General features: G+C 40.7%; 4 protein-coding genes across 5 annotated transcripts; 2 read left to right on the forward strand and 2 right to left on the reverse strand.

The window, feature by feature from the left end:
* Nucleotides 1-653: 653 nt before the first annotated feature.
* Nucleotides 654-9,433, forward strand: LOC129590729 (protein lingerer-like). 2 transcript variants are annotated; one of them, XM_055486085.1, is made up of 7 exons: nucleotides 654-3,012; nucleotides 7,305-7,639; nucleotides 8,193-8,280; nucleotides 8,479-8,546; nucleotides 8,644-8,700; nucleotides 8,852-8,931; nucleotides 9,291-9,433. In XM_055486085.1, exons 1-7 carry the CDS (start codon nucleotides 2,434-2,436, stop codon nucleotides 9,299-9,301), a joined length of 1,218 nt encoding a protein of 405 aa, XP_055342060.1. In that variant the 5' UTR covers nucleotides 654-2,433; the 3' UTR covers nucleotides 9,302-9,433. The 2 variants fall into 2 exon arrangements, 1 of the variants encoding a protein (XP_055342060.1); XR_008690773.1 differs by lacking the exons at nucleotides 8,479-8,546; nucleotides 8,644-8,700; nucleotides 8,852-8,931; nucleotides 9,291-9,433 and having other exon boundaries at nucleotides 7,305-8,135; nucleotides 8,193-8,240.
* Nucleotides 9,434-11,787: 2,354 nt separating this feature from the next.
* Nucleotides 11,788-18,725, reverse strand: LOC129590728 (mitochondrial sodium/calcium exchanger protein-like). Its single transcript, XM_055486084.1, has 12 exons — nucleotides 18,352-18,725; nucleotides 17,660-17,818; nucleotides 17,275-17,327; nucleotides 17,138-17,195; nucleotides 16,941-17,049; nucleotides 16,091-16,330; nucleotides 15,071-15,336; nucleotides 14,304-14,442; nucleotides 13,850-13,971; nucleotides 13,338-13,491; nucleotides 13,147-13,227; nucleotides 11,788-12,244 (listed from the first exon to the last, which is right to left on the reverse strand). The coding sequence occupies exons 1-12, from the start codon at nucleotides 18,418-18,420 to the stop codon at nucleotides 12,000-12,002; spliced, it is 1,695 nt and encodes a 564-aa protein (XP_055342059.1). The 5' UTR covers nucleotides 18,421-18,725; the 3' UTR covers nucleotides 11,788-11,999.
* Nucleotides 18,726-19,213: 488 nt separating this feature from the next.
* On the forward strand, nucleotides 19,214-20,324 carry LOC129590671 (activated RNA polymerase II transcriptional coactivator p15-like). The gene has a single exon (XM_055486014.1). The coding sequence runs from the start codon at nucleotides 19,432-19,434 to the stop codon at nucleotides 19,993-19,995; it is 564 nt and encodes a 187-aa protein (XP_055341989.1). The 5' UTR covers nucleotides 19,214-19,431; the 3' UTR covers nucleotides 19,996-20,324.
* Nucleotides 20,325-21,838: 1,514 nt separating this feature from the next.
* LOC129590641 (toll-like receptor 7) lies at nucleotides 21,839-26,179 on the reverse strand. The gene is made up of 4 exons (XM_055485975.1): nucleotides 25,572-26,179; nucleotides 23,876-24,403; nucleotides 22,417-23,631; nucleotides 21,839-22,236 (listed from the first exon to the last, which is right to left on the reverse strand). The coding sequence occupies exons 1-4, from the start codon at nucleotides 25,955-25,957 to the stop codon at nucleotides 22,110-22,112; spliced, it is 2,256 nt and encodes a 751-aa protein (XP_055341950.1). The 5' UTR covers nucleotides 25,958-26,179; the 3' UTR covers nucleotides 21,839-22,109.
* Nucleotides 26,180-26,304: the final 125 nt, after the last annotated feature.

Raw genomic sequence — 26,304 nt, forward strand, 5'->3', positions numbered from 1 at the left:
CGAAACAGCAACGTGTCATACAGTAAACTGCTCAGTTCAATAACCAGAATTTTTAGCCGGAAATTAGTAAACTCGGGTTTTTAATTCGGGCCAGCTTTCAACCCCACCCTAATTTTAAAAACAATTTATAAAACCGATAAGCTTTTCTTTAACGCTAGTTTAACTTTATTTTAGTATACTGCAAACTTTGCTCTTTCCATTGAAACTAACATGACGTTAATCAGACAATGGGCGGGCCAGCGCACCATGGTGAACGAGAAGGCCGTTTTGTTCAGCCACCCGGTAGAAACGCACCGGTATTACGTCACAACATAGTTAAAACCAAATTCGGGTGGGAAATGAAATTTGTGGAGACCTGCAATTATTCTGCGGAATCAAGCTTAATATTTGAATGTTTTAAATTATTGTGCTACGCGACCGTGCCGTACCAGGACTTTTACCAGGCTTCAAAGGTCACCTTAATTTCGTGCGGTGCCGGCACAGGCATCTGTGTGACTGTCTCAACGCAGATATTTTTGAGAAACAAGCAGAAAATGCGCGAACCTTTTGGACTATGTTGAGTTAGGTGGTCCTTTCGGATTTTCGGTTTGTTGTGCGTTTCCTTCTACCCAAATTTCGCGGTGGTGCCGACCATGTAATGCAGATTATATCCGCCGCCAACATGTGGAGAGCGCAGCGTATTAGAGCTCATGAAAAGGCGCTTAGGCGGTTCACCATATCATTGCGATTCTTGTTACGATGCTTGTTGTTAATACGATGCTTGTTGTTAGATCTATGTGCGGGTATCGGTATCGCCGTACGAAACAGAGAAGTTGTGGCCGGTTAAAAGCAAAAACTGCATAGCGTTAATCACATCCCAACAAAGACAAGGAGATAATCTGACTAACTGTTGTGACAAGCTCGAACGGATGAGAAGTGAATACGAGGTTACACAGCGAAAGTTTCCACGTTGTGAAACTTTACAAAATCTAACGGAAGTTATTGCGCACACTTGGTAGCGTAGCGAACTGAAGCAGGTTCAATGAGAGCATAGTATTACCAAGGCAGATCTCAATACAGGCAACCCCACTGGGGGCGGGATTTGCAACAAAAGCGCTAGAGTAGCGCAGATTGCCTAAGAAGTAACAACGCTGCAAAATTCTTAATTTGTTAAGCTTTTTAAAGCTAATTTATATTTTTTTAGTCGTTTTCACTCTTTTTTTTGCAGTTGGGATTTTATTTCTAATATAAAATATGCAATGGGAAGAGGTAACATGATTAAGTACTGTGCGGAAAGTTGCAAAAGCGGCTGTTGGAAACTTGGTTTCTGCCGGTATACTCACTATACTGCAAAATTATTACTGCACGAGTTGGCTTTATTGATTTTTTCCAACAAACATTTCAAAATCTATGAAAAAAATTAAAAGAATTAATTGGTACTAATTTACATGGAGAATACCGAGATACGTATAATCATTAAACACGCATCGAAGATTTGCAGTACTGTAATATAACACTACATTCGTATGGGGAAATTATTAAGAAAAAATAGTGGGAAATTGATTTTTAGTCGTGCACGCTAAACATTTAAGGGTGTTTTGATTTAAAAAATAGAGGAAGTTAATACGCGTATTTTGCAGTTCGAATCCCGTTCAACACAAACATAAAAAGTGAGAAAACCGATTTTCCGCATCGTTTTACCAGAGCCGCGCTTAAATATGCGAGCTACTCTAGTGATGTCGTAACAGACTAACAGGCCACGGATATTGCCTGTATTGAGACCTGCCCTGGTACAGTATTACCATGCTCTCGTTCAATACGCACCGGAAGTGCAGCATGGGCGCGAAGCAGGCGCCCGCCAGCGTCGAGCAGCCAAGTTATGCAACATGGATAAACATTAAACGCGCTTTGATTTCAGCGTTCTGGTTTTTACTTCACTTTCAGCGATTGTATGCCAGTTGCAAATTTTTCAGAATTGAAAAAATAAAACAAAAATGTAGAACCAAAACACAGAGCGATGAAATAAAAACCAAAAAAATATATAAACCACAACGCAGACCCGAAGTGGCGCAAAGCGTACTTCGTGGCGTAGCGAGCGGAAGCCTCTACAAACCGGAAGCGAAGTGCGCGCGCGATGCAAGCGCCCGCCTTGAGCTGAGGGCAACGTTAATAAACATAAACAAACACGCTTCTTTGGAACTTCTGACTGCAGCGATCGTTTGTGTTTGATTGTAACAGATTGTTTATCAGATGCAGATTTTCTAAAATCGAACTCAGATTTCATGTGAGAAATTTTCAATATTTTCGCTCTCTCTTTTTCGCGAATTATGAATTTACAACTTAGGAATTGAGATTTATTTTGAATCTGAAAGATTGTCCTAGCGTTCAGTAATTAGGAGATTTTTCGTGTTGATCTCAACGATCTCACCCAGTCGTAAATCGAACCCATCGAAAATGAGCGATTCCGAGAAGAGCAGCGCGGGTGAAAAGCCCAAACCCACCAAGAAGCCCGTCTCCGACGGCGAGGACGATGACGGATCTCCGAAGAAGAAGGCCGCGGTATCGGCGGACGCTGTGACGGCTGGCGAACAGCAGTCGCTGCTGCAGCAGGCCTCCGCAGGGGTGGTGGGCGGGGCGAGTAAGTACGTGCCGCCGCAAATGCGCCAGATGCAGCAGCTGCCCCTGCAGCAGGTTCTCGGGGCATTCCATTCACTAGGGGGCTTTACCCGCCAGTTCTCCACTGAAGCGGCGACCGATGCCTCTGCCACGGTGTCGCTGGCCACTCTGACGGCGTCCCAAAAGCTACAGCCGACACGTCAACAGCAGCAGCATCAGTCCGCCGGGGTGGTGGACGGGGCGAATACGTATGTTCCGCCGCCCATGCGCCGGATGCAGCAGGGTTTCGGGGCCTTCCCGCGCCTGGGGGGCTATGCCGCCGACGGGTATGGGGCGGGGCAGGCCGTCGCAGGTGCTGTAATTCCGGGGATGATGGAGGGCGCCGCGCCGGTGACGATGTTCTATCCCGGGATGCAGGTTGGTGGATTTTTGCATTTTTTTTATTGCAATTTTTGTTCGGGAATTATTTATTTTTTCCTGGTCAAGCCGAAAAGCTAACAATAATTTTGCGTACAGTATTCAGAAATTTAACTAAAACACCTAACCCGTGATGCTGGATTTATTTTATTGGAACTGATTTTTCCTGCTTCGTGTTCAAATTGAAAGTTTTATCTTTTATTGTGACTTGTAAATGCTGTTTAAAATATTTTACCGAGTAACTTATTTTTACCTTATAAATGAAAATTTTCTAAATTTACGAATATCGGGCCTGTAACTTTTGCAAAGTCGATGCAGCAAGTGGGACTGCGGGAGGGAAACTAATTTTTGGAATAGTGATTTGTAATATGAGTAGCATATTTTCTTGGCGCTGTGACTTGTGATATAATTCTGCGAAGAGTTTTTTAGGAATTTATAGGAATTGAAATCTGTCGAAATGACAGAGGATAAAACGTGGCAGTGGCACCTGCCACTGGCAACTGCAACAGACCATGGCATCTGCCATTGACAATGGCATCAGCCATTATGCGTTGCGGCAGCCAATAAATCCTGGCAAATGTCAGTAATGCGAAAGCAGATAATTCTGCCGCGCGATGATCAGTTCTACGGAAAGAATCTGTTCCGTAGAACTGATCATCGCGCGGCAGAATTATCTGCTATCGCATTTCTGGCATTTGCCAGGCTATATTGGTTTAAAAGGAACATATTCTTTCCGTAGAACTGTTCATTGCGCGGCAGAATTATCTGCTTTTGCATTTCTGGCATTTCCGAGGTTCTATTGATTTAAAAATCAATAAAACCTCGGAAATGCCAGAAATGCGGTAGCAGATAATTCTGCCGCGCAATGATCAGTTCTACGGAAAGAAACTGCTAATTTTAAGCCATTAAATCTTGGAAATGCCAGAAATGCGGAATCAGATAATTCTGCCGCGCAATGATCAGTTCTACGGAGAAAATCTGCTGATTTTGAACCAATAAAGCCTGGCAAATGCCAGAAATGCGGAATCAGATAATTCTGCCGCGCGATGATCAGTTCTACGGAAAGATCTGTTAATTTTAAACCAATATAGCCTGGCAAATGCCAGAAATGCGAAAGCAGATAATTCTGCCGCGCGATGATCAGTTCTACGGAGCAAATCTGTAAATTTTATAACCAAGGAGTGAGGATACATGACACTTGTAAGTTGCAACGGCCCATCGGCGGCCGTTGTTATTGTAAATAAATCTAATGAATATAAGAAAAAATTTGAAAGCAGAAGAAATACGAAACCACAAGCAGTTTAATACTTTGACCAACCTGACTGGCATGACCGCATGAGCCGCATGACATCAACTGGGCTTAATGACACTTGGCACACCGTAAGCAGGAGAGCAATATAAGAAACCAAAAACACAGAAAACAAAGAAAGGAAGTTAACAAAAAGTAACGTAAGACTGAAATACGAGAACCCAAAAAATCTTTAAAAAACAAAAAACCATAAGAAAACAAAACATACCAAACATGAGAAACAAATCTCAGAAATCTTAATAAAAAACAAGAAAAAATAAGAAAACTAAGAACCATTAGTCTAAGAAACTTTTATGTACGATGGCCAAAATGTCTAGTGGTCCAAATCGCAAGTGGTCGAAGTGGTTGTACACACTTTACGTGATTACGAGTACGTCTAATCTCTGGACACCTCAGAGACAGCGCCTCCCAAAATATTGAGCGATACAGCTACAAATAATATATGGATGCAAGTCGCTCCGCTAGGTTTTTTTAGCGGGTTCAAACGCTAACTAGCACTTGGATGCATCTGACGGAAGCAGGTCACTCTTGCGTTATTGTTAGTTAAGTGGTTTTGACGAATCTTTACGGCTGTGAAAATACAAGGTTGTCCCGTAATTTTCATTGCAAAAGCAATGTAAGATAAGCAGATACGGTGATTGACGCGAAATTATGCCAAGAGCGACTTCCACTTGCACTTTGTCTTAGACATTAACAAATTCACTCCTCTGAAGATTAAGATAAGTGTACAGCCGAACTAGCTGGGCAAGAGCCCAGGCGGTGGAACACGCTGGAACAGGAAAGGACTCCGTGGTCTACCCTCTTGTGTGAGACGTCATTTGCCGCGATACGATGTGCGACACATGCTTGGAAGCTACATCTCGATCTGCTGGAGCCGCCGCCTTACAGGCTATACACGGAAAAGAAGGCGAAATATCGCTCCATTCTAGATCTGTGCCATTTTGTTCCTCTGGCGTGCGAGTCTTTGGCCTATGGTGTAAGGGCCTATTATTTTGTTCAAAAACATTAGTAATAGGTTGTTTGAACGAACGGGCGAATCCTGCTCTTAGGCTTAGAGATCTGGCGAAGGAACGCGCAGCTCGTTTTGGCCACGGTTCCCTCACGTGCGAATTGGGACCGCTTTTCATTTACATTTGTTGACTCTTTTGTAGCGACGCTGTTCATTGTACTTAAGCTGAATAAAGTGCATTATACCAGTGTAAAGGAATAAATTAATATTTCATAATTTATGTCGATTGTCGATAAATTTAGATTGGTATTTCCCATGTATTAGCCATGAAATTAACAGATTCTCTCTGCAGAACTTGTCACTGTGCGGCAAAATGATCTGATTCCACATTTCTGAAATTGGCCAGGTTTTGTTGCTTGCCAGAACACATAGTGGCACATGCCATTGTCAGTGGCAGTTGCCAATGGCAGGTGCCAGTGCCACTTTTTATCACCTGTCAATTTCGGCAGAATCAAAACTCTTAGATAAATTTGCCATTATTAAACCTGAGAACTGTACTACAGCGATTGAATAAGATGGAAGCAAGTCAGTTATCTTAAATCGATTTCTAATTTAATTAACTGCTTTGATATATTTCTTACATTTTTTTCCCTAAGGCAGTTCGTGTGGTCTTTCAAAAAGCTGTTGTGTGGAAGAAATTACAGTACTTGTCTGATTTGTCTCTTCTTAACGTATGCCCTCCGCTGGGCTTGGAAAAACTTCAGAGAAAAATGCATATGCCCGAATATTAATAAAATTAATTCGCTTTCTCATTCTGCGGCGGCGGAACTGCTCTCTTCTTTCTGTCTGCACACTTCGGGATGAATAATTAAAAATTAATATTTTTACTGAACTGGATTTGCATTTTGACGCCAGAAAACTTGGTTGATTAGGAATAAGGGCGTGTAGCATGGGAGAATAGTCAGAACACACAAGCCATTGTTACGGGCATCGATTTGTCGTATTTGTACTTACGGTTTTACGATCGGCTTGTGATCGTCTCATATTCATATTGGAGCCTGTGATCGTCTCATATTCGGTTGTCTCATCGCGCGTTGCCGTGAGTTCCGTTCCGTAATGCAAAATAACTTCAAATTAACGTAAGCGAGTAATCTCGTTGAATTACCATGCCGGTAACGGCGGTAAGGTACCTCGGCGCGTGTACAACGGGAGAACAATCGATTTCTTGTGCGGTAATTTGGTTTTACAAACGGCGTGACAGTACTGCACACTACTGTCACAGAGCGTACTGTACGCTTGGAAGAAGGGGATTTTAAGAATAGATACCGGGCATCTGTCCGCTGTGCTGTTGAGTGGCGCGCGGAGAGGGGAAGTGCTTATTGTGCTGTGCAATTTTGTAACTTAGAATCCAGAAGCGCCGTAGCGGGGCCGATTTCCTGGGAAAAGATTTTGAGGAGATAGTTTTTATTTCTTCGAAATGGTGAAAGTAGATCGGTTTCGGTGTGCGGAATAATAATAATCCTGTATAGCCGTTAAGCGCGTTTAAAAATTGGAGCGGATCAGGTGTGAAATTAACATTGAAAACTTTAAATGGTTATTTTGAAAAACAAGAAAATTTTTACGAACTATGCTGAATTTATAAAGGCTATATTTTATAAAATTGTTTCTTTATTCAGAAATAAAGCTTGAGATACGTTTTTTTTCTATTTGTATGAACCTTTCTGGCGTATTTCTACAAACATAAAAATTTTTAATTCAGCCAGCCAGTGATATTAAATTCGGATAATAATTAGCTTTCCTATTTAAATTTAATATTAGCCAGCTTAATTCCCTTCAGTAAGCGAGATATTATTAGAAATATTCTCAGAGTTATTTCTAAAAATTGGCTTTTACATAAAAAAGCAGCGGGAAATTTATACGCCGAGTCCACAAAAAAGAGTTTAAGTGTTCGTTTTGTTAATTCTGTTGTGATAATGTATCGACGGAATCAACAGGAAATGCAGCGTCATATACACAGGTTTTTGCGTTTGGCAGAACGCCTATCTGGCGCAGGGCATGACCAACCCGCAGCAGGCGTACACCGCGTACACCCAGCCATCCCAAGCCCAAATGTACCAGCAGCCGCAGCGTCCCGGCGGTGCCGCGGATGCCCAGCACAACCAACAGCGCCATTTCAACAGCGCCGCTACCGCCGCGGGCTGCACGGCTGCCGGCAGCACCGTCGTCAGGGAAGTAGGCGGCGCCGGCGGATACGGTCAGCAGCTGCATGATGGTGGCTCCAGTGGAAATCAGCTCGAAGGGAGTAATGTGCAGAAGTTCACTCCGGAAGAGTGGAATTCGCCGCTTCCGCGGGATCACGTTCTGGAAGGGTACATCCGTACATGCGATGATTGCAGGATTTTCCTTGGCGGTTTTTTCAGTTTTTGTGGATTTGTATGGTTTTTACGTACTTTAAAAACTTTAAAATTCGGTGTTGAAATTATTGCTGTATTCATCTGAATCACTTTTAATTGTTATTTAAATAAGTAAATTATAATAATGACATCGAAATACACTGAAAAATTATGAACTACGTATTTATTTGTAAAATGGAATTGAACTGCATAAATAAAAACATTTAATTATTTCGAAAATTACATGAATGACATTGATAAAGACCTTTAAATCAAAATTAAATTGATGGCCTTTTCGATAATCAGTGCTTATGATTTAATTATTATCGTAATGTGCAGATTAATTGTGTTAATGATAACTTGTGCTTTTCTGGAACTGGATGCATGATATTAAGCGAATTAACTGGCTATTCTTGATGTATGTCTGGAAATCGGCAATGGAATGCATCGTAGTGCACTGGAGTTGATTACGGTATTCCTAATTTTTTGCCGTTGTTCTCTGAATTGGTAACTTATTTATGTTTTTTAGAAAATTGTACCGGAAATCGGACATTGACTTCGACAAGTTTAAGGATACTGAAGTGAAAATAAGCGATGTTAATGGACTACCTAATTCGGTATAACATCCGTATAATGAGCATTCCTTCCATTTTTGCAACAATAATATTTTTTGTAAAAATAAAATAAAATAAGTAAATATTCCTTATACAAAATTAATAATTTTGGTTTTTTTAAGTGTTTCGCAATTTTTTCTTAATTTTTTTTACGCCAGGGCGACTGGTGTGGCTTGATTTTGTTTTGTTTTGTGTTTGTAGAGTTATAGTCGTATCAGTCTGCATGCCATTATCAAGCAAAATATGGAGCTGGCCGGTTACAAAGACAGGTGACAAATTAATCCGGAACTGTTTTCTACGCAGGAATTTTTACAGATTTACTTTTGTGCAATTGATTGTAATGCGGCGTTTATTGGTTTCCGTCAGACTGGCACCGGTGCAGTCCTATGCGCGGTCACGATCTGGTAATCTGTGCGGAAAAAGGTACATTGTATTATTTTTTACGTGTCTTTTCGCTTTCGCTACTCGTGGCTTTAATTGGCGCTTGCGCTACTGATTTATTTTTAATTGTTTGAAAAATTTAAATTTTTGTCTGCGTTTATTGTACGGATTTCACAGTTATTTAATTGTGTAGCTTGGGGCAAAACTGTGGCTTTTTTGGCTCCGATTGTATCGCACATGTTGAACGACGGTCCGCCAGAAATTCACATGACGGTAAGTGTTTGCGGTAATTTATTTTAAAAATAATAAAATCTGTAAAAATCGAAATTTTTAATTTTAAAACAAATATTGGAAAATGTTTATGGCGCACAGAAGCTTTCGGAGATTAACACAGTAACTGTCATGTATTTGTGCCGGACAAAACCGTGCGAGTTGAAAAGTGCGAATAAGAGAACAACGCTAGCTCGTGGCACTGCTGTTTTTAGTGTTAAGAGTCAGTAGTCGTCTGTAAAACAATACTAACTTAAAAATATTTCTGTAACAATAAGCTTTACAGTTTTCTTCCGCGTGTCAACTGAGACATAAGTCAGTAATTATGAATTAAGTAGCGTTGTTTTGTTGTGCTGTGCCAGCGGGAAAATAAACGGATTCCGACGCCAAAGGTGGTTGTCCTAGCAGCCACCGGCAAACAGGCCGTCCAGATCTACGCTGAAGCCCAAAAGTTCACGTATCGCACTCGCATTAGCTTGGTTGTCGTCTTTTCCGGCAAGAGAAAAGAGAACCAACACCAGGTGAAAAATCCGAGTTTGCATATGATTTAACAATGTTCTTATTCCCGTTAGCGGTTGGTATGCGTGCCCTCTGTACAGTCGGAGTGTATTTCTTTATTTATTCCACAGTCTAGTTGATCACAAATTTGTCACAGTGATTTAATTTTTCTGGGCGATGTTTCATGTTTGTAACTTAAAAAATTAGCTGATTGATTTTTTATAGTTAAATTTTTTGGTGGATTCTGTTTTTTTCTTGTGTTTTGTCGACCAGACAGTGACGTTTCCAAACGATGCATAAGTCCCATCTGAATGGTTTGTCTGCTTTTGTGAAATAAAAAATTATGTCCGTAATAATCATTTCAATTTCTGGCGCGGTAAATTATTTTGTGAATTGATTTCCTCGGAAATAGATGGAAGAGCTGGAGAAAGGGTGTGACATACTGGTGGCGACGCCCTGCCGTCTATGTAAATTGCTGACAGAAGGTCACGTGTCGTTGGTCAACTTAGACCATACCGGATATATGGTAGTCGACCAACTGGATTCGATGCTGGCCAACGATCTGGAGGAAGTGGTGACCAAAATATTGCATCCGCTGTTGCTGCCGCCGCCTGAACTGCTACCGCGCTGCCGAATTCTGTTCGTAACCACAGCGCCCACCGCCAGAATCAATGCATTCGCGAAGATATACATGCACAAGAATTTCCTTACCGTGCATACCTACTCGGAAAAGCAAGGTAATGCTGATAGGTTTTCGGTACTTAGACGTTTTCCGTATTCCTGACATTTTCACAATATGGATTCACGTACCGGCGGTACCGCGCAACAGAGACGGTATTCTCTGCGCTGCTGCGTTTGACTAAAACGTTCAAAAATTAATTACGAGAATTATCTTGCTTGTACATGTACCGGAGAATAATAAAAAACTGAAATATCTTTTCAATGTGGATTGGTTAATAAACCAGCTAATCTTTCACGTTAATTTTCACAGAAACGTTTTCTGTGGAATTTCGATTGGGTAAGTCTGGAAGCTTCTACACTGTTTTCTGAAAATGCATCGTTGGTATGAAAATGAATATTGTAAATTTTTTTGCAGACGTAAACGGTGTTAAACTGATAGAGGATTTGAACAATGAAAGCACCACGGTGGATTATTTAAATAAATTTGGTGTAAGTGACCTAATTATGAGTCCATAATTATAACAATACTAATGACATAATACTGTATAAGTAGTAGTACAATAAAATGATAGAAATAAAAAAATGTACAGGTAGGTAATAGCTATTAAAGTATTAAGAAAAAATATTAAAAATTTAGTTATGTGTAAGAGTAATATAATTATGATATAGTATACTTATAGTTTGTATAAAGTATTTGTAGTGTATTGCTAACTATTCGTTTTTTGTATATATTTATTTTGACGTGTGTAGAAGTTTTCAGTTTTTCAGATTATGGAAGAATTCACACAGAAGGTTTCTCAAATTATGCCCCGCACAAGCAAAGAAAACTTTTTTCCGGCCGCATGGGTGACATTTATGGTGCGCGGCACTCGTGACGATCTCGAAGCGTTAAAAACGTAAGTTCACAGCCTATCAAGAAATGCTGCAATTTGCGCGCCAAAATCTTAGCGTAGAGAATGCAGAGTAATTATCGTAGTGCAGTGGCTGTAGTAATGCTGTTAACTGTTGCCATCATCCCGTATAATATTTTTCTCCGCGGCGAATTTTTTTATTCTTTTCTTTAGCTTTTTGTGCCCTTTTATTTTGTAGGAAATGTCACAAAAAGTTGAAAAAAAAGGGAATTACGTGGATGCGTAGCACCGTGGTTCCCACAGAATCCGGTCACGCTGATCAGACCCATGTGGATGTGGAGATTCCCCGGCAGATGCCGTGAAGCCCTTTCCAGCGGATTAGGTTTTAGTGCGTACGTGATTGCCATAAATAGCGAATTTTATTGCCGTGTTTCACGCGATGTTTGCGGGTGCTTAAACTGTTAGATCGGATGTTTTGCTAAGGAATCTTGAAAGTGTTTGCTGCCAAAGTGTATCAGATTGCTGCTAGAAATTTTGAGCATTTTTATTTCCGCTTTTGTTTCATGAAATCTCATTCCTACTTTTACGAAATTATACTAGTGGTAAAAAATGATGGCGACTTAAGTACTATGTTTTAATCCGGTTTTCTGTTTTAACCCGGTTTTCTGTTTTTGCCCGGTTTTGCTATACTGTACATGGTAATTTTTGGACTTGATTAATAGTTTTGTGTTTTTATTAGCGTTCTGACATAACGCGGAAATGAGATGTTTTGATGTCAGTTGACCGATTAAATTAATCGATATTTATTAAACAACTCACAATTAATGAGACTGGAAAGTGGAAAAATTTTTGAGCATTTTTAGAACATACTCGAATCCGATACATCCGTTTAACACTGGACAAATAAATCACGGTTAAAAAATCACCGTCTGCCATTTTCACCGCAATAGGAAACAAAAACCGGAAAACTCACGATTTATCACAGATGTGCATTAATATCAAATAAAAACTATTCTTCAACACAGCTGACACGCGTACAAATCACATGAGAACGCCCAGCGCGGTGGGAATGGCCAGTCCAAGGAAGAGGACGTAGAGAAACAGGAGGATGCCGCCGTAGACGCGGGCCAGCCGGAAGCGGGCGGCCACGATGTAGATTAATGAAAAAACCAGCGACACCATTAGCGTCCCGGCCGACAGCAGCGACAGCGAGGTGGTCTGCACCGGGAAGGGATTCACCGTGCTGGTGGCGAAGCAGAAGGAGGTGCCCACGCCCAGTAATAAATCTGTTAAGTACACCGTTATGCGAATATCTGATTGCATGCCAGTTAATTTCATTACTTACTTTACAAGGTAACGTTGGGTTACATAAAAAAACTGCTCGAGTATTTTCTCAAATAAAAATAATTTTAAATAATAAAAACTAGTTTTTACACGAACTTAATAATCCGAAAAATAATAGCATAACCTAAGGGAAATTACGATCCGTTAGACGGAGCAACTTCTGGATGATTTTCGATTGCCTGTACAAACACCTGTAGTTATATTTAAAAATACATTTATCGGATAAATATATGAGATAATTATACATATTAAATACATACGGAAATATTTGCACACAAATTAAATCACTAACCGCGAAAACGCAAGGAACACGATCAGCTGAACGAAAAAAATACTTTAAATTTTTTTCAAACATGAAATTTTAAATTGAAAAAAAATTATGTTTTACAGTTAATAAGTCTAAACGTGAATCAGTGAACCAAAAAAAGTATAACTCAAAGCAAAGTACGATAAATTAAACTGAAGAAATGGTTTGGAAAAATTTTTCAAAACAAAAAATAGTTTGATTTGTAAGTGCACTGACCAACTTTATCGAAACGATGCCAAGTAACACGCCCTTGTAGGAAGAATAAAACAATCAAAAAAATTAATTTCTCACTGATTCACCAGGTCAAAAACATAGTCAATAATTCACAATAACATATATTATCAATTGCATCCCGTATGTCCACAGTCACTGCACTACGACCTCGCACAGCCATCAGCAAACGAGTAAGGTACAACACTTTAGCTTATGTATTTGATTTTATTTTTAATGTATATTCCGCCTTTTAATATTTACAAAGCAAGTGAAAATAAAGACACATTACGGAGTGTTTAATTCAGTTTAAAAACCGGCGCTTACTCATCATGGGACCAGCGAACACGGCCGATATTCCCACCCGTGGCTGGCCGCGGCGGGCCATTCCTGTGTCGGCAATAAAATCTACAAAATCCAATATTTGTACAATTCATCCGCAAATAAATTCTGCCAATCACGATTCTCCTTTGCGAAGGGAGCATATTTACTGAAAAACGGGGCTGTGTCCTGCTTACCGGGAATACTGTTACCCCACGCCAGCACCGTCAATCCCAGAATGGTGGTCTTGACATTCAGCGCGATCCCCACGGTCTGCAGGCAGGCCACGATCTCGTTGGCCGTCAGATACACCCACACGCAGGCCCCGAAGAAGCCCAGGTACGCGAACACCTACCCGGAGAAAACGCTTACGGATTGCCCACAACCGGAAAAATAATTCTCATAAATCACCGAAAATATTATTTTTCAAAATTTTTTTAAAAGACTACACACAAAGGTACAACAATTCAAATACGGAACTAGCTGACAAAATATTCTGCCATCCGCATTTTGTTAAGCACCGATACGATCGGCAGTATTACATGACACTGTACAAAATTAGGAACACCATTAAGGACACTATTATACAGTGCACTATACCCATTGACTGATGTACAAAAAAGGCAAGAAATATACACCCGAAAAATACCGTAATAAAATTCTGCTGCACTACGGAATTAACGTAACAAATGCTGGAAAATGGTCTTACAATATGATACCAGGGCGGCTCCGTAACATGGGATGTGAAGAAGACGAAGGCGGCCACCAGCAGCGCGATCAGCAGCGCCAGCGCCCACGCCGGAAAGACGCCGCTTAAATTGGCATTGCCGCCTAAAGAAAACGCTTACTTAAATAAATAACGAATAAAAAACGTCAATCACTAAATAAAACCGCGCAGAAAAATCAAATAAATAAGTAATGTGAAGAAATACAAGTAAATAGTTAAATACATAACGTGAGAAAATAATCAAATAAAAAAACCCAGGCAGTAAAATTAAATAACTAAACAACCAACATAAAGAAAAATAAATAAATAACGTCGAAAGCCTAATTAGCTAAATGAAAATTACGCAGAAGAAATAAATTAACTAACTAAATAGAAACCTCATAAGAAAATCAAATTATTAACGTAAAAGTGTAGCCGAACTGCCAAATCACGCCACCTGGTACGAGCACGACGACGAGCATGGGCAACGTGACACAGTTAATAACGCGCAACACTTTGGACCAGCGCTGCTTGGGGTCCTCCCGTTGATCCACCACCACCGGCACCGTCAGGTTGAGAATAATTTCAAACGGCACCTAAAACGGTAGGTATGCACATTAATGGCCATCAATGTCCACCACTGCAAAATAATCGCCGATTTTATTTATGTGCAAACATTACACGTTGATTCGCTGACAAATACGTAAATTATAATAAAACATAATAAATCGTTACAGTTTATGCATACTCCGTTCCAACGGAGCCGAAATAAAAGTGCGAAAAAACGAAAACACCATATTTGTTGGGTATTTAAAACACGTCATAATTACGCATTTATAATCACTGACAACAAAACGATCTTCCCTAACGCTTTACAGTCACTGCACTACGACCACACACAACCAAAGCACTGTGATTTGCACGGTACTGTGTACGGTAGCTGGAAATTACTGGGCATAATTTTAAGGGCACTTTAAATCGGAACAAATTTATCCAGTTTAACAAAAAACGTCATGCTGCGCCAATACTAATTTTTAAAAAACACACACCATCTTCTGCGTAATAAAATTTCACAGCATGGTATAATGAGGAAAAACAACGCACCAACAAATCTTTTCGTCACCGTAAGTCCATCGTTAATTAAAAAATCAGCAAAATTCACTGGATAATTTTGTCAAAATAAAATTAGTCGTTAAACAGCAGTGAACGCTTCGTTTTCCTTACCGACACAATACATGTGATCTTCTTCCACACGCTGAGCGCCTTGAAGCGGAAGATCTCCTGTGGCAGGATCCCGCGGATGAAATCTCCGTACCACGTGATCCGTCCGGAGCCCGAGCGCAGAATCAGCGGCACATCGCCGTCGTCCTCATCCTCGCCGGGCGGGGTGGGCGACAGGGCGTGTCCGTCCTCATCCAATAAATCATCGTCGCTGGCGTTGGGTGGCAGATGGGTGATGCTGTCATTGCCCACCAGGAACTTCCCCGTGGCTACAATAAATAATTCACCGCTCTATTTAAAAGAAATAACTTCCGCCAACCGAACGGGCACACAGATTATTTGCAGTCCGTACAGTAAAAACTTTTAGCATTATTTACACAGCCCATATTTAAACCAGTTTTAAATATGCCGGTGTCACGACGTTGCATACCCAGAGTGTCATACTGCACCACAATTCTACGATATCTGACCAACTTTGCAGTTTTGCTACAGGTCGGTTACGCGGTGATTTCTTCTCTAAATAGCATTATTTTATGGAAAATATCGAAAACAGTACCAGATTTATTACAATTTTTTCAAGCATTCTAGTACTCATAGTCATTACAGCTGCAGTCCGTACAAAAAACATAATTTCGTACAATGCAAACAGCAACCCTTAAAATTTCATTAAGGAACATCACAATCTACAATGCACGAAGAGCCTAGTATACTGTGCCCACGCACTACGATACCTCCACACAATCCTGCACTGCTTGTTAGTGATCGGTAAATTGCGATTTCTTCCGATTACGATTACGATAACAATCATGGTAAAGTGTCCAACAATATTAACATTATTATTAATATTATTTGTTCCACAACGGCGTTCTACACTCCACAACCTCTTTACCTTAATATTTAATTAGTCATTAATTTTTTAACTAATTCTCGAGAGAGAAAAAAGAAATATTCCGGAAAAGAATAGCGAGTGGTTCAGTGGAAATGGGAATTTATTCAACTTAATGAGACATACTGGGCACGTACGATAGCACTGCTTGCGGATGATCCGTCCGCCCACGGCCACCACCACGTACGCGCCGTACAGCGAGAGAAACCCGATGGCTTCCGCAAAGTAAATCCGGCCCCGGCACAGCACGACGATAATCCACACCACGCCGGCAATGTAGAAGGACACGTCGCGCAGGAAGGGGCGCCGCATGATGGTGAAGGGCGCCAGGATGCTCACCGCGGCGCCTACCACCGTTGTAACGAAAATCCCACCCCCTTGAAGAAACAGAAACAACCACATAATAAAAACACCCAACATAAGTCGCAAAAACTTTTTAATGATTTTTTTGGAAAAATTCCACAGATCAACTTTCTGTGAACACATGGCAACACCGATGCAAGACAGAAACTTTCACCGATAACACACAGTGCGTAACTCATTCATATAACAATAAAAAAAAGGAAAAAATTAAATAGAAAATCAACAAGAGAAACGCGGCGCGGCGCAGAATAATTCAAAATACTGTTTACAATAAAATTCCAAACAGACCAGCGCAGTCTGACAGCTATCTCCGGGATCAGTACAGATCGTACAGATCATTATGCGGTTAGGTTTAATTTAAAATTAAACGTGATTTACTTCTGGTTTTATTTACAAAATAACTGACTACATTAAGATTCAGCACAATAATCGGTCAAAATAATTTAGTTTTAACGTAGAACACTGCTTTGAAGGCAGGTATCGAAAAATGCTATGCCACTACACTACCATCGTTGCGCGCAAGTCAATAAGCGGCACTCCTTGTTATATAAAATGTTATTATTCAGTCACTGTGTTATTCTGCTTAATACCAGCATTGCGAAAGATTTTTCATTAATAACTCACCAATCAGCTCTCCAATGGCCAATCCGGGATCCCCGCTGGACGAGTGCACGGCGATAATGGAGGACATGATGTCCGGAGCGCCGTTGCCGAATGCTAAAAATGTCACACCGTGCAAAACGACAACAAGTTAACGAAACCGCGGAGCTGGTCAAAATACGATGCTGGACATTTTTAAAATGTTAGAAGAAAAAGGATATTGCTAAATTTTCGCTCAGATGCAGATTCTTGGCGATCATCGTCAACGAGGGGCATAAACTACAAGCAGAAAGAAACGCAGCACGAATTATTGGGGGCCTCACCCAGCGACAAACCGCAAACAATTTCGCCTACTCACTAGTTATCCGCGGCGAGGCCGGCGGCTATAAACAGCACGAAGATCCACAGGAACTACAAAAAATGTAAATAAACAACAAGAAAAACACGTGCACAACAAATTACTAATAAATATTACAAAAAATTAACCAAATACGGCAATAAACACGTACTTAGTAAACAAAAATTAATTCAACAAATACAACAATAATCCAAAAAATAACTTATTAAATAAACAGAAAAATTAATCAACTCATACTGTAAATAAAATTCAATAAATGAAAATGCATCTGCTAAACCAAATACACTTGTTAAATTTTGAATTAAATGCACAAAAAAGTAAAAATAATTGTTATTTAAATATTATATCCATTTATCCGACGGAAACGCATGGAAGTGATGCTTACGGTTAAAAAGACGGCGAGTGGGATGAGGGCATCTCCCAGCCAACAGTAGTACCACTCCAGATACGGAATGTATCCTTCGCTCTCACAGTTCGGATCCGTCTGCACCGTGTAGCAGGCATTGTAGCCCATTTCCTTGTTGAATTTGATTATGTCGTAGCACTGCAACAGCATGCAACAAACGCTCATTTATTATAGAAATCAATACCAATTAATTTAACAATTTTAAATTAAACTTTAATCGAATTAAGACACTTAATCTTTAGGATACAACTCATTGTACGTATAATTTTATTTAATTTTTTTCATTCTTCACGCGGGTACTTAACCGCAGCGAAAAGTCCTGCAATCTGTCAATATATAATTGATAAAAAAATCAACAGCAATTAACTGAATAAATTAAATTTAAATCAAATTAACTTCACACTCGAGCTTTATAATTCAATTAATTATAATAATATTAAGAATTTTTCCATATTTTTACGCGGATATTCAGCGCAGCGAAAATCCTTGCAAAATATTTTCCAAATTTTTTTTAAATTAAATATCTACATGCAGTGATTTTTACCACAAGTCTATCAATGCAAAGACAGGAAAGTTGTGAAATATGCAAATTTTCAACGGCATTACGACATCACTCAAATTCTTATTTTTTTCCGGGTATTTTCCTCGATTTTTCTAAAATGCAGTTTTACCTCGGTGCTGTTGGTGGTGTTGACGGCGACATCCGCCAGGAAGCGCCCAACAAACTCCGGCATCAGCATGGTGAAGTGTGAGTTCCCCGGACGAGACAGCTCGTGATAAAGACAAACCAATCATGAGTGTCCGAAAAAGAAAATCCTTCACCGATACTGTGGGCTGCTTTTATATCACAGATTTCCACTGAGAACCCCGTGACATTCCACACAAATCATCACTGATACCGTGAACTAGATTACCCCCAAATTAATCACGTCCCCACAAAGACGACGAGATAATCTGACTAACTGTTGTGACAAGCTCGAACGGATAAGGAGTGAATACGAGGTTACACAGCGGAAACTTTCCACGTTGTGAAACTTTACAAAATCTGACAAACCAAAATATAGCGACATCAGAACGGAAGTTATTGCGCACACTTGGTGGCGTGGCGAGCTGAAGCAGGTTCAACACGCACCGGAAGGTGCAAGCGAGCGAAGCAGGCGCCCGCCTTCGTCGAGCAGTCAAGTTAGCAATCTGGATAAACGCGCTTTGACTTCAGAGTTCCGGTTTTTATTTCACTTTCGGCGATTGTCTACCAGTTGCAAATTTATTAAAATCGAAAACTAAAACAAAAATGTAGAACCAAAACATGGAGCGATAAAATAAGAACCAAAGCTTAAACATATAAACCACAACGCAGATCCGAAGTGGCGCACACGCCGCAAAACGCCTTTGCAAACCGGAAGTGAAGTGGGCGCGCGTGAAGTGGGCGAAGTAGGCGCCCGCCTTGAACTGAGTGCCACGTTAATAAACATGAACAAACACGCTTCTTCTGACTGCAGCGATCGTTTGTGTTTGTCAGTTGACAGTTGCAGATTTTGTAAAATCGAACACTGCGGAACACAGGTTTCTTTTAATCTTTTTGAGAAATTTCCAACGTTTTCGTTCCCTCTTCATCGCGAATTGTAAATTTAACAACTTAGTAATCGAGGTTTATTTTGAATCTGAAAGATTGTCCTAGCGTTCAGCAAAAATTAGCAGTTTTTTCGTGTTGATCTCAACGACGATCCAGTCGTAAATCGAACACATCGAAAATGAGCGATTCTGAGAAAAGCAGCGGTGACGAAAAGTCCAAACCCACCAAGAAGCCCGTCTCCGATAGCGAGGAGGAGGACATCACCCCGAAGAAGAAGAAAGCCTTTAACAACGACAGCGACGCTTCGGACGAAGACGTCAAACCAAAGAAGTCCACCGCTCAAAAATCCGCCAAGAAGATGGAGACCTCCTCCAGCGACGACGAACTGGACGATCCCAAGCCGAAGAAGAAAGCCAAACAGGCCAGCTCCGACGACGAAGTGGAGGAGAAGCCCAAGAAGAAAGCCAAGAAGGAGGAACCCAAATCCGGATCCAAATCCGCCAAGAAACGCGCGGCGACCCCGGAGTCCGAGGAAGATGAGTCCAAATTCGATCTAGGAAACAATCGTTTCCTGTCGACGGATGAGTTCCGCGGGAAGACGCTGGTCAACATCCGCGAATTCTACATGGACGCCAAGAGCGGGGAGATGCGGCCCGGGAAGAAAGGGATCTCCCTGTCGGTGGAGCAGTGGAAGAAGCTGAACAAGTTCGCGCCCAAGATGAACAAGATGTTGGGGATTTAGGACGGATCGCACAGTGCATTCCTCTTCAGCCGAGGTTCGTTCTCATTGACTCGTATTATTCTGTTATCTCTCTTTATCTCCATGATGTACATGCTACAGTGCGATGAAATTATTTTGTATTGGCTTTTGTTGTTGAATATTTTTCGCCTTGGACGGGTTTTCTCAATGGTAAACTGTTTATCACCAAAACTGAACGATGTTTTTCGATGTTAGTAGTATTTTGTGGTTTACTGCGACGTTACAGTTCTTCTAATGTCCCATAAAATTCCTTGAATGTCTCTCGTCTCTGGAAAATACAGTAATTTTCGTTGATAGCGCAGGTGATAGTCTGGAATTTGTTTGCAATTTTATTATTTATGTAAAGTTTTGTTATTCATCATTTTGTGCATTATTATTGATTATGTACAATACATGAACAATTTATTTTTTGTGCGTTATAATACTGGTATCACATAAGTAATCACCAAGAATGCATACAGCAAACTTGGGAGGTTGACGATTCCGAATTAAACAGTAAACTACAGTACATGTACGTCGTCTAAAGAGCTCTACAGCGTGCTTTTGAAAATCTGACATCCGAAAAAAAAACATTTACGGTCTGTTTTAAATTTTCTGCAAACATCCATGTTCCATGTTCTTTCGAAGCAGTCTACAGAATCAGGTTTTTGCGCCGAAGAAAATTGGCAAATTTTTAGTTTGAATTTTCGTGCACCAAAAACACGTTCAAAGTTCGAACGTTTTTCATTTTTATTCACCTCATCGCACCAGCACGATGTTCGGCGCTGTACATTTATTGTTCTCCGTATACGAACAGTTTCAGCTTTTGCAGAATTCTCACAATTGCCAGGATTTACTAAATTTTCGGTCTATTTTGAACCGGACTATTAGTCCGGTTCGGCACTGTACATTTATTTACTCCGTATACGAACAGTTTGAAGTTCAGTTTCAGCGCCAGTTTTGATACGTAATAATACATAATAATTATAAAGTACAAAATTGATCATTTGGGTATTCTATTGTACAGTGCCATTCGTTTCAAAAAATGTTTGAGAGTGTGTGAAGGCAAAATTGCTTCCTTCGCTCATGGATGTACGAGATACCATCGGTATACTTCCGGCCGGGGCACATGTGCCGCACACGTATCTATGCAGAGTACTTGTACATGCTACAGCCACAGGGTACAAAATGTCGTAATTATTAGAATTTTAATAATACTTACCACTGGTAAGTCATTAGGAATCCATGATTATGGTACATACAGATACTTGCTCGTTATATATTACATACTTACCTGTATTGTACAAATGCACATGCTACTGATAGATAAAATATTTTTAAATACTTACTAATCGTAAGTTACTAGTTACTTGTACATGCTGTTAACGATAAAAATTAATAATATCAGTAATATAGTGTAAAAATTGTACAACAAGAATAACTGTACAACTGATTGTGATATGATTATGTACCTATGTTATGCGCATATAAAAATATTATAAAAATTAACAAATTAATGTGCCATTTTTCAAAACTGGAGAACGTAAAATACAATCGGAATATAAAATTAATATAGATATAAGAAGGTAGAAGTATACACTGCTTACGATTAACTACATAACATGCACTACACAGTACATACGCGGTAGGATTGCTTAAAACAAATCGTTCACTTATGTACATGTACCACTGTATAAGTCATCATTCCCTGTACACTGGCATCCAGCCTTGCGAACAGGATATAGATATAACCTTAAAACCAATAACAATTTACTGCTTCTATTAATTGTCTCGATATATCCGGTGCAAATGTGTATCCAGATATGCAATATTATTATCAGCGCATTATGCATCAGTAAGAGTATTAATTTTACGTCAATCCAATTGTTTACTGCAACGGAAACCCACTGCTTACTTAATTCTACTCGGCAGATGTTCGTACAACCAGCCTATCAGTCCGGAATTAAGTAGTAAAGCACATTATTATTCTCGCCATTGTATTATTATTATTATTATTTTCTGACTAATGCGGTCATGTTTGGATGATTTTGTGCTGAGCTAATACAGAGTACTCTGTAGTGTAGGCATAAGTTTGAATGCCGCGACTGGTCAGGGATTCAGCAGACTAGGTTGTCTGTAACGGCTTTGAGATTTCTGGGTTTCTCCACATGACAGGTGGGTATGTTAACGATCATGTGCTGTGGGACGAGGTTGGATCGGTCTTGCACCACAAACCTCACTGATCTGCAACAAACACGTATGGTTCACATATTTTTCCCTAGTGGCCCAAATTTCTGCGGCGGCCCAGACTGTTTAATTGCGCATTAAATGGTTACGAAATATGCCGTATAGTTACCGTTCTGGGTTAATGCTGTGTAAGTTGGGAACAACTTTACTGTTGTACATGATAGTCTTAAGCCTTACTCATTATAAACCGTATCCCAGCTCTGGTACGTCTGACACCCGATATCCTCCACCGTCGGCACATCGAACCCAAACAACTTGAACGGATACCGGACATTGAACGTCTCGGAAATCCCGCGGAACGACGTAAACTGAAAATTCACCGCCCGCGACGCATCCAAATACAGCCATTTCAACCGCTTCAACTGCTTAATCAACCCACCCGGAACACACTTCAACGGGATATCATGCAGGCTTAGATGGATGAGATTCTTCCCGATCTCCGAATCGAGTGGAAACATTCGCAACAAATCCGTATCGTTGTTCTCGCCCATGTACAGTTCCTGCAAACTGATCAGCGGCGCCAATGCACCGGCTTCAAATTCGATAATGTTGTTACCGGCGATACTCAGGGTCCTTAAATTATCGAGCCCGGCGAAATCGTCCTTCCCGATGGAAATGATATGATTCCGTGCTAAATTCAATTCCCGCAGCGCCGTGAAGAACGCCAAGGCTTTTGGCCCAATAGACTGTAATTTATTGGCTTTTAGTTTTAATGTCTGTAACGATGCCAGTGATGATAGTTGGTTAAGATCACCCGGGATGTTGGAAATGGAATTGTAATCCAGATCCAGAGTCTCCAGTGTTTCGATGCGGAGTGAACGTAGTATGTTGAAAATCCCTTCTCGTAAAAACCCTTCACGGAGAATCAACGTTTTAATCGCGGGAAGCGTGATAAACGCATCGTCGTCAAAACGCGGCGCGTTGATTGGCTGCTGCACGCAAAACGTCATGTTCAGTACCTGCAGTGTTGCTGGCAAATCCTTAAAGAAATCTTTGGTGATTTTTTGGAAACTGTTGCAGGCGATGTTCAGGTGAAGTAGCGTTTTCAAACGGGATAACCAAGTACCTTGGAAAATGCCCAGATTGTTCTCAGAGATGTCGAGGAATTCCAGTTTCGGGAGCGCGCTGAATGTTGTCATGTTGTGGACAGCGCGGCCTTCAACGATGTCACGGAGTCGCAGTATGTTTTTGTTTAGTACGAGTTCTGTTAGCTCGCGGGAGACGGCTTCCATGCCGATCGGTAGATACATCAGCGCGTTGTCGGAAAGGTCAAGATGGCGGAGATTCGCTTGGCAGTCTTTGAATATGTTGATTACCGTTAGATCGCGCAGATTGTTGCTGGCTATCTTGAGGGTTTTTAGGTTTTTCAATCCGGCAAAAGCTCCCGTGCTTCTGCAGAATAAATAACAGTTTATTAATTTTTATATTTTTAAAAATTTAAATAAGTTTTAACTGCTTACTTCTGCATTTAAGTGTTATATAATTAAATTTTGTATAAATCATTCTAGCTATATTTTATACATTTATTCATTTTTAAGTTGAAAACTGAGAGAATAATTTAGAATTATAATGTGGGGAACCGGCTTCAACAAAAATTATGAAAAAGCATAGCGAAATGTACACAAAATGTTCTTACGTGAAGAGATGTGTGTTACTCATATCCAAAACTTCCAGCCGACTGAAACCCAAAAACCGCCCCATTAACAGGACAAAGCTCCCGAAGGAATTCCCCCGCAGGAACAATATCTTTACAGAGCGCAGATTCTCCAGCGCACTGGCAGCGCGTAGTGTAATCATCAGACTATTATCCGCCACATCCACTTGCGCGTCTTCCGCCATGCCGGTATTCTGGATAATGTCTTCCAGCATCCGCTCGCGGAACACACCAACCGCGCTGTCCGCGTACTGGCTCTGACTAAAACGTAGTTTCCGCAATGGTTTAACGGTACGGAACATGTTGGGGAAGTATTCCGCCGCGGCAAACGTCGAGCCGATGATCTCGAGTTCGGACAGATTGGGGAAGACGTCAAAGAAGCCGGGTTGGATGTATTCGATGCGGCATTCCTGGATGGCTAGGAAGGTGAGGGCTGGCAGTTGCGGGACTTCTTCGAGGTCGTTGGTGAAGGCGATGATGCCCACGCGGAACAGGGTCAGACGTTCAATCCTGTAACCCACTTGTACAAATAAAAATGTTTTTGGATTGTGTATGACAGTACGAGTGCATTACTCCAGCTTATATACCACTTGCAAAGCTACGACATTACCACTGAAAAATTGGTTACATTATTCATTTAAGCAATGAGTAAAAAATAAATAAACAGAAATTTAAGTTTCATTTAAATTTATGAATTATAAGTAAGTAAATCAGTTACAGTACCTAATTGGCGAAATCCTCCAAAATTCTAATTGTTTTGTAAATTCTGATTATTTTGTAAACTTTACGTATACGCCTATCGATTACGACAGCCATATACAGTTCCATAAAAACTGCAGTGGTATCATTAATTCCGAAACCAATTACACAAGTGTGCAAGTTCATTAACCGTCCTCGGCAGTTCGCGAAGCCACGTGTCCGGTAAACCACAGTGACCAGTTTAGAGATACAGCAACCACGAAGAAATATTTCCCTGCAAAACGCCTTGGGATTCCGAAACCGCTAAATAATAATGCACCGTAATGTTTGCGTTAACAGTGTAAAACCCTTATACCCGGCCATTAAAATTCTCTTGTTTTTGAACGGTGATTAGCGGTTAACCGGCAAGAGCATTTATCATAATTATGTATTAGCAAGCTCGTCGGTGGACACTATATATTTAAACGTCAATCAGTTCCAGACAATACAAAACTTTATTTATTTTACAGAACTTTACAGAACTATTGGGAAAGCCGCTGTGCCATAATATTCCTTATGCAGTAATTGTGAAAAAAAAGATATGTAAATTTGGAGACATTTATTACTCGCAGAGCTTATTTTTTTGCAAATAATAATCAGAACTTAATCAGCAGTGCTTTAGGACTGTAGTTCATAGACAATACACATTCCGCTCATTGCATTTCCACTGCAGTATTAACGGTATTAAATCACGGGAGAAACTATAAAAACTGCTATCAGGGAATAGATAATTATTACGTGCAAGTTTGCAATTAAAAAGCCTAATGTAATAAAACTAGTGAAGGTAGTGAATGCCGTAAAACTAGTGAGTTTCACTAATAAAAGATGAAACCTGGGACTACCTAAATGAATTTCGAACGACCATTTACATAATACGTTGTACATTATGCAGTACTGTACAAGTGTTCAAGATTTCACAATTATAATACGAGCGTCGTACTTGTCGGGCAGTAGTTCCAGCGGCATCACCTTGACATTGGGACTGTTCATAATCGTCAGGAAGCGCAGTTCTTTCTGCCCGCGCAACTCCGGAAACCAGCGCAACTCCTGCAGATTATCCAACTCCAGACTATCCAGCTGCACCGTCCGCAGGATCGTATAGCCGATCCGGCTGAGCGGGGAATTCCATACAAACAGCGAAATCTGCTGGTCAACCCCGTTGTACACCTTGAGATCCTTGTACAGGTCTGCGCCATTAATGTTCTCACAGGCGATGTTGTAAATCGCCGCGCGCGTGCAATCCACCGCGCACCGCCCCGAGTCAGACGTCGGGCACTGGGAGCGGACGATGCTGGACAGGATGGACCATACAATCAGGATGAACATGGAGATGAACTGTGCGTACTGAAGAAAACATCAAAACCAGTATCTGGCAATTAGCGTTAAATACCTGTCTACATTTTTAACACGCTTCTCGCTACCGCAGTCATTTACGCAGCCAACATAATGATACAAATACATATCGCGAAAGCGCATGGCACGAGAGTACGGCGCTCGGTATCCGTATAACACTTCTGTATCCGTAGTAGCTTGTTTTCCATTTTCGAGCGGTTTACAGCTGTGGAACCAGCATTTTTGTGCCGTTTTACGCTGTCGCCTACGGCAGATTTCATTTATCTGTACATTACCGCTGTGCAATACCAATATATATATAAGTCTTCGTAATCTGTACG

The sequence above is a fragment of the Paramacrobiotus metropolitanus genome, unplaced genomic scaffold, assembly GCF_019649055.1.
Source record: "Paramacrobiotus metropolitanus isolate TYO unplaced genomic scaffold, Prichtersi_v1.0 Parri_scaffold0000041, whole genome shotgun sequence".
NCBI lineage: Eukaryota > Metazoa > Tardigrada > Eutardigrada > Parachela > Macrobiotidae > Paramacrobiotus > Paramacrobiotus metropolitanus.

What these genes read in the sequence shown, in the direction of transcription:
- LOC129590729 (XM_055486085.1), top strand. Translation starts at nt 2,434, where the DNA reads ATGAGCGATTCCGAGAAGAGCAGCGCGGGTGAAAAGCCCAAACCCACC. An exon ending in CTGGCCGGTTACAAAGACAG is followed by an intron (nt 8,547 to 8,643) that starts GTGACAAATTAA and finishes GGTTTCCGTCAG; the next exon opens with ACTGGCACCGGTGCAGTCCT. An exon ending in GGTAATCTGTGCGGAAAAAG is followed by an intron (nt 8,701 to 8,851) that starts GTACATTGTATT and finishes TTAATTGTGTAG; the next exon opens with CTTGGGGCAAAACTGTGGCT.
- LOC129590728 (XM_055486084.1), bottom strand. Translation starts at nt 18,420, where the DNA reads ATGCTGATGCCGGAGTTTGTTGGGCGCTTCCTGGCGGATGTCGCCGTC. An exon ending in GGCCTCGCCGCGGATAACTA is followed by an intron (nt 17,196 to 17,274) that starts GTGAGTAGGCGA and finishes TTCTGCTTGTAG; the next exon opens with TTTATGCCCCTCGTTGACGA. An exon ending in ATCTGAGCGAAAATTTAGCA is followed by an intron (nt 17,050 to 17,137) that starts ATATCCTTTTTC and finishes GTCGTTTTGCAC; the next exon opens with GGTGTGACATTTTTAGCATT.
- LOC129590671 (XM_055486014.1), top strand. Translation starts at nt 19,432, where the DNA reads ATGAGCGATTCTGAGAAAAGCAGCGGTGACGAAAAGTCCAAACCCACC.
- LOC129590641 (XM_055485975.1), bottom strand. Translation starts at nt 25,957, where the DNA reads ATGTTCATCCTGATTGTATGGTCCATCCTGTCCAGCATCGTCCGCTCC. An exon ending in CTGGAACTACTGCCCGACAA is followed by an intron (nt 24,404 to 25,571) that starts GTACGACGCTCG and finishes AGTGGGTTACAG; the next exon opens with GATTGAACGTCTGACCCTGT. An exon ending in TGGGATACGGTTTATAATGA is followed by an intron (nt 22,237 to 22,416) that starts GTAAGGCTTAAG and finishes TGTTTGTTGCAG; the next exon opens with ATCAGTGAGGTTTGTGGTGC.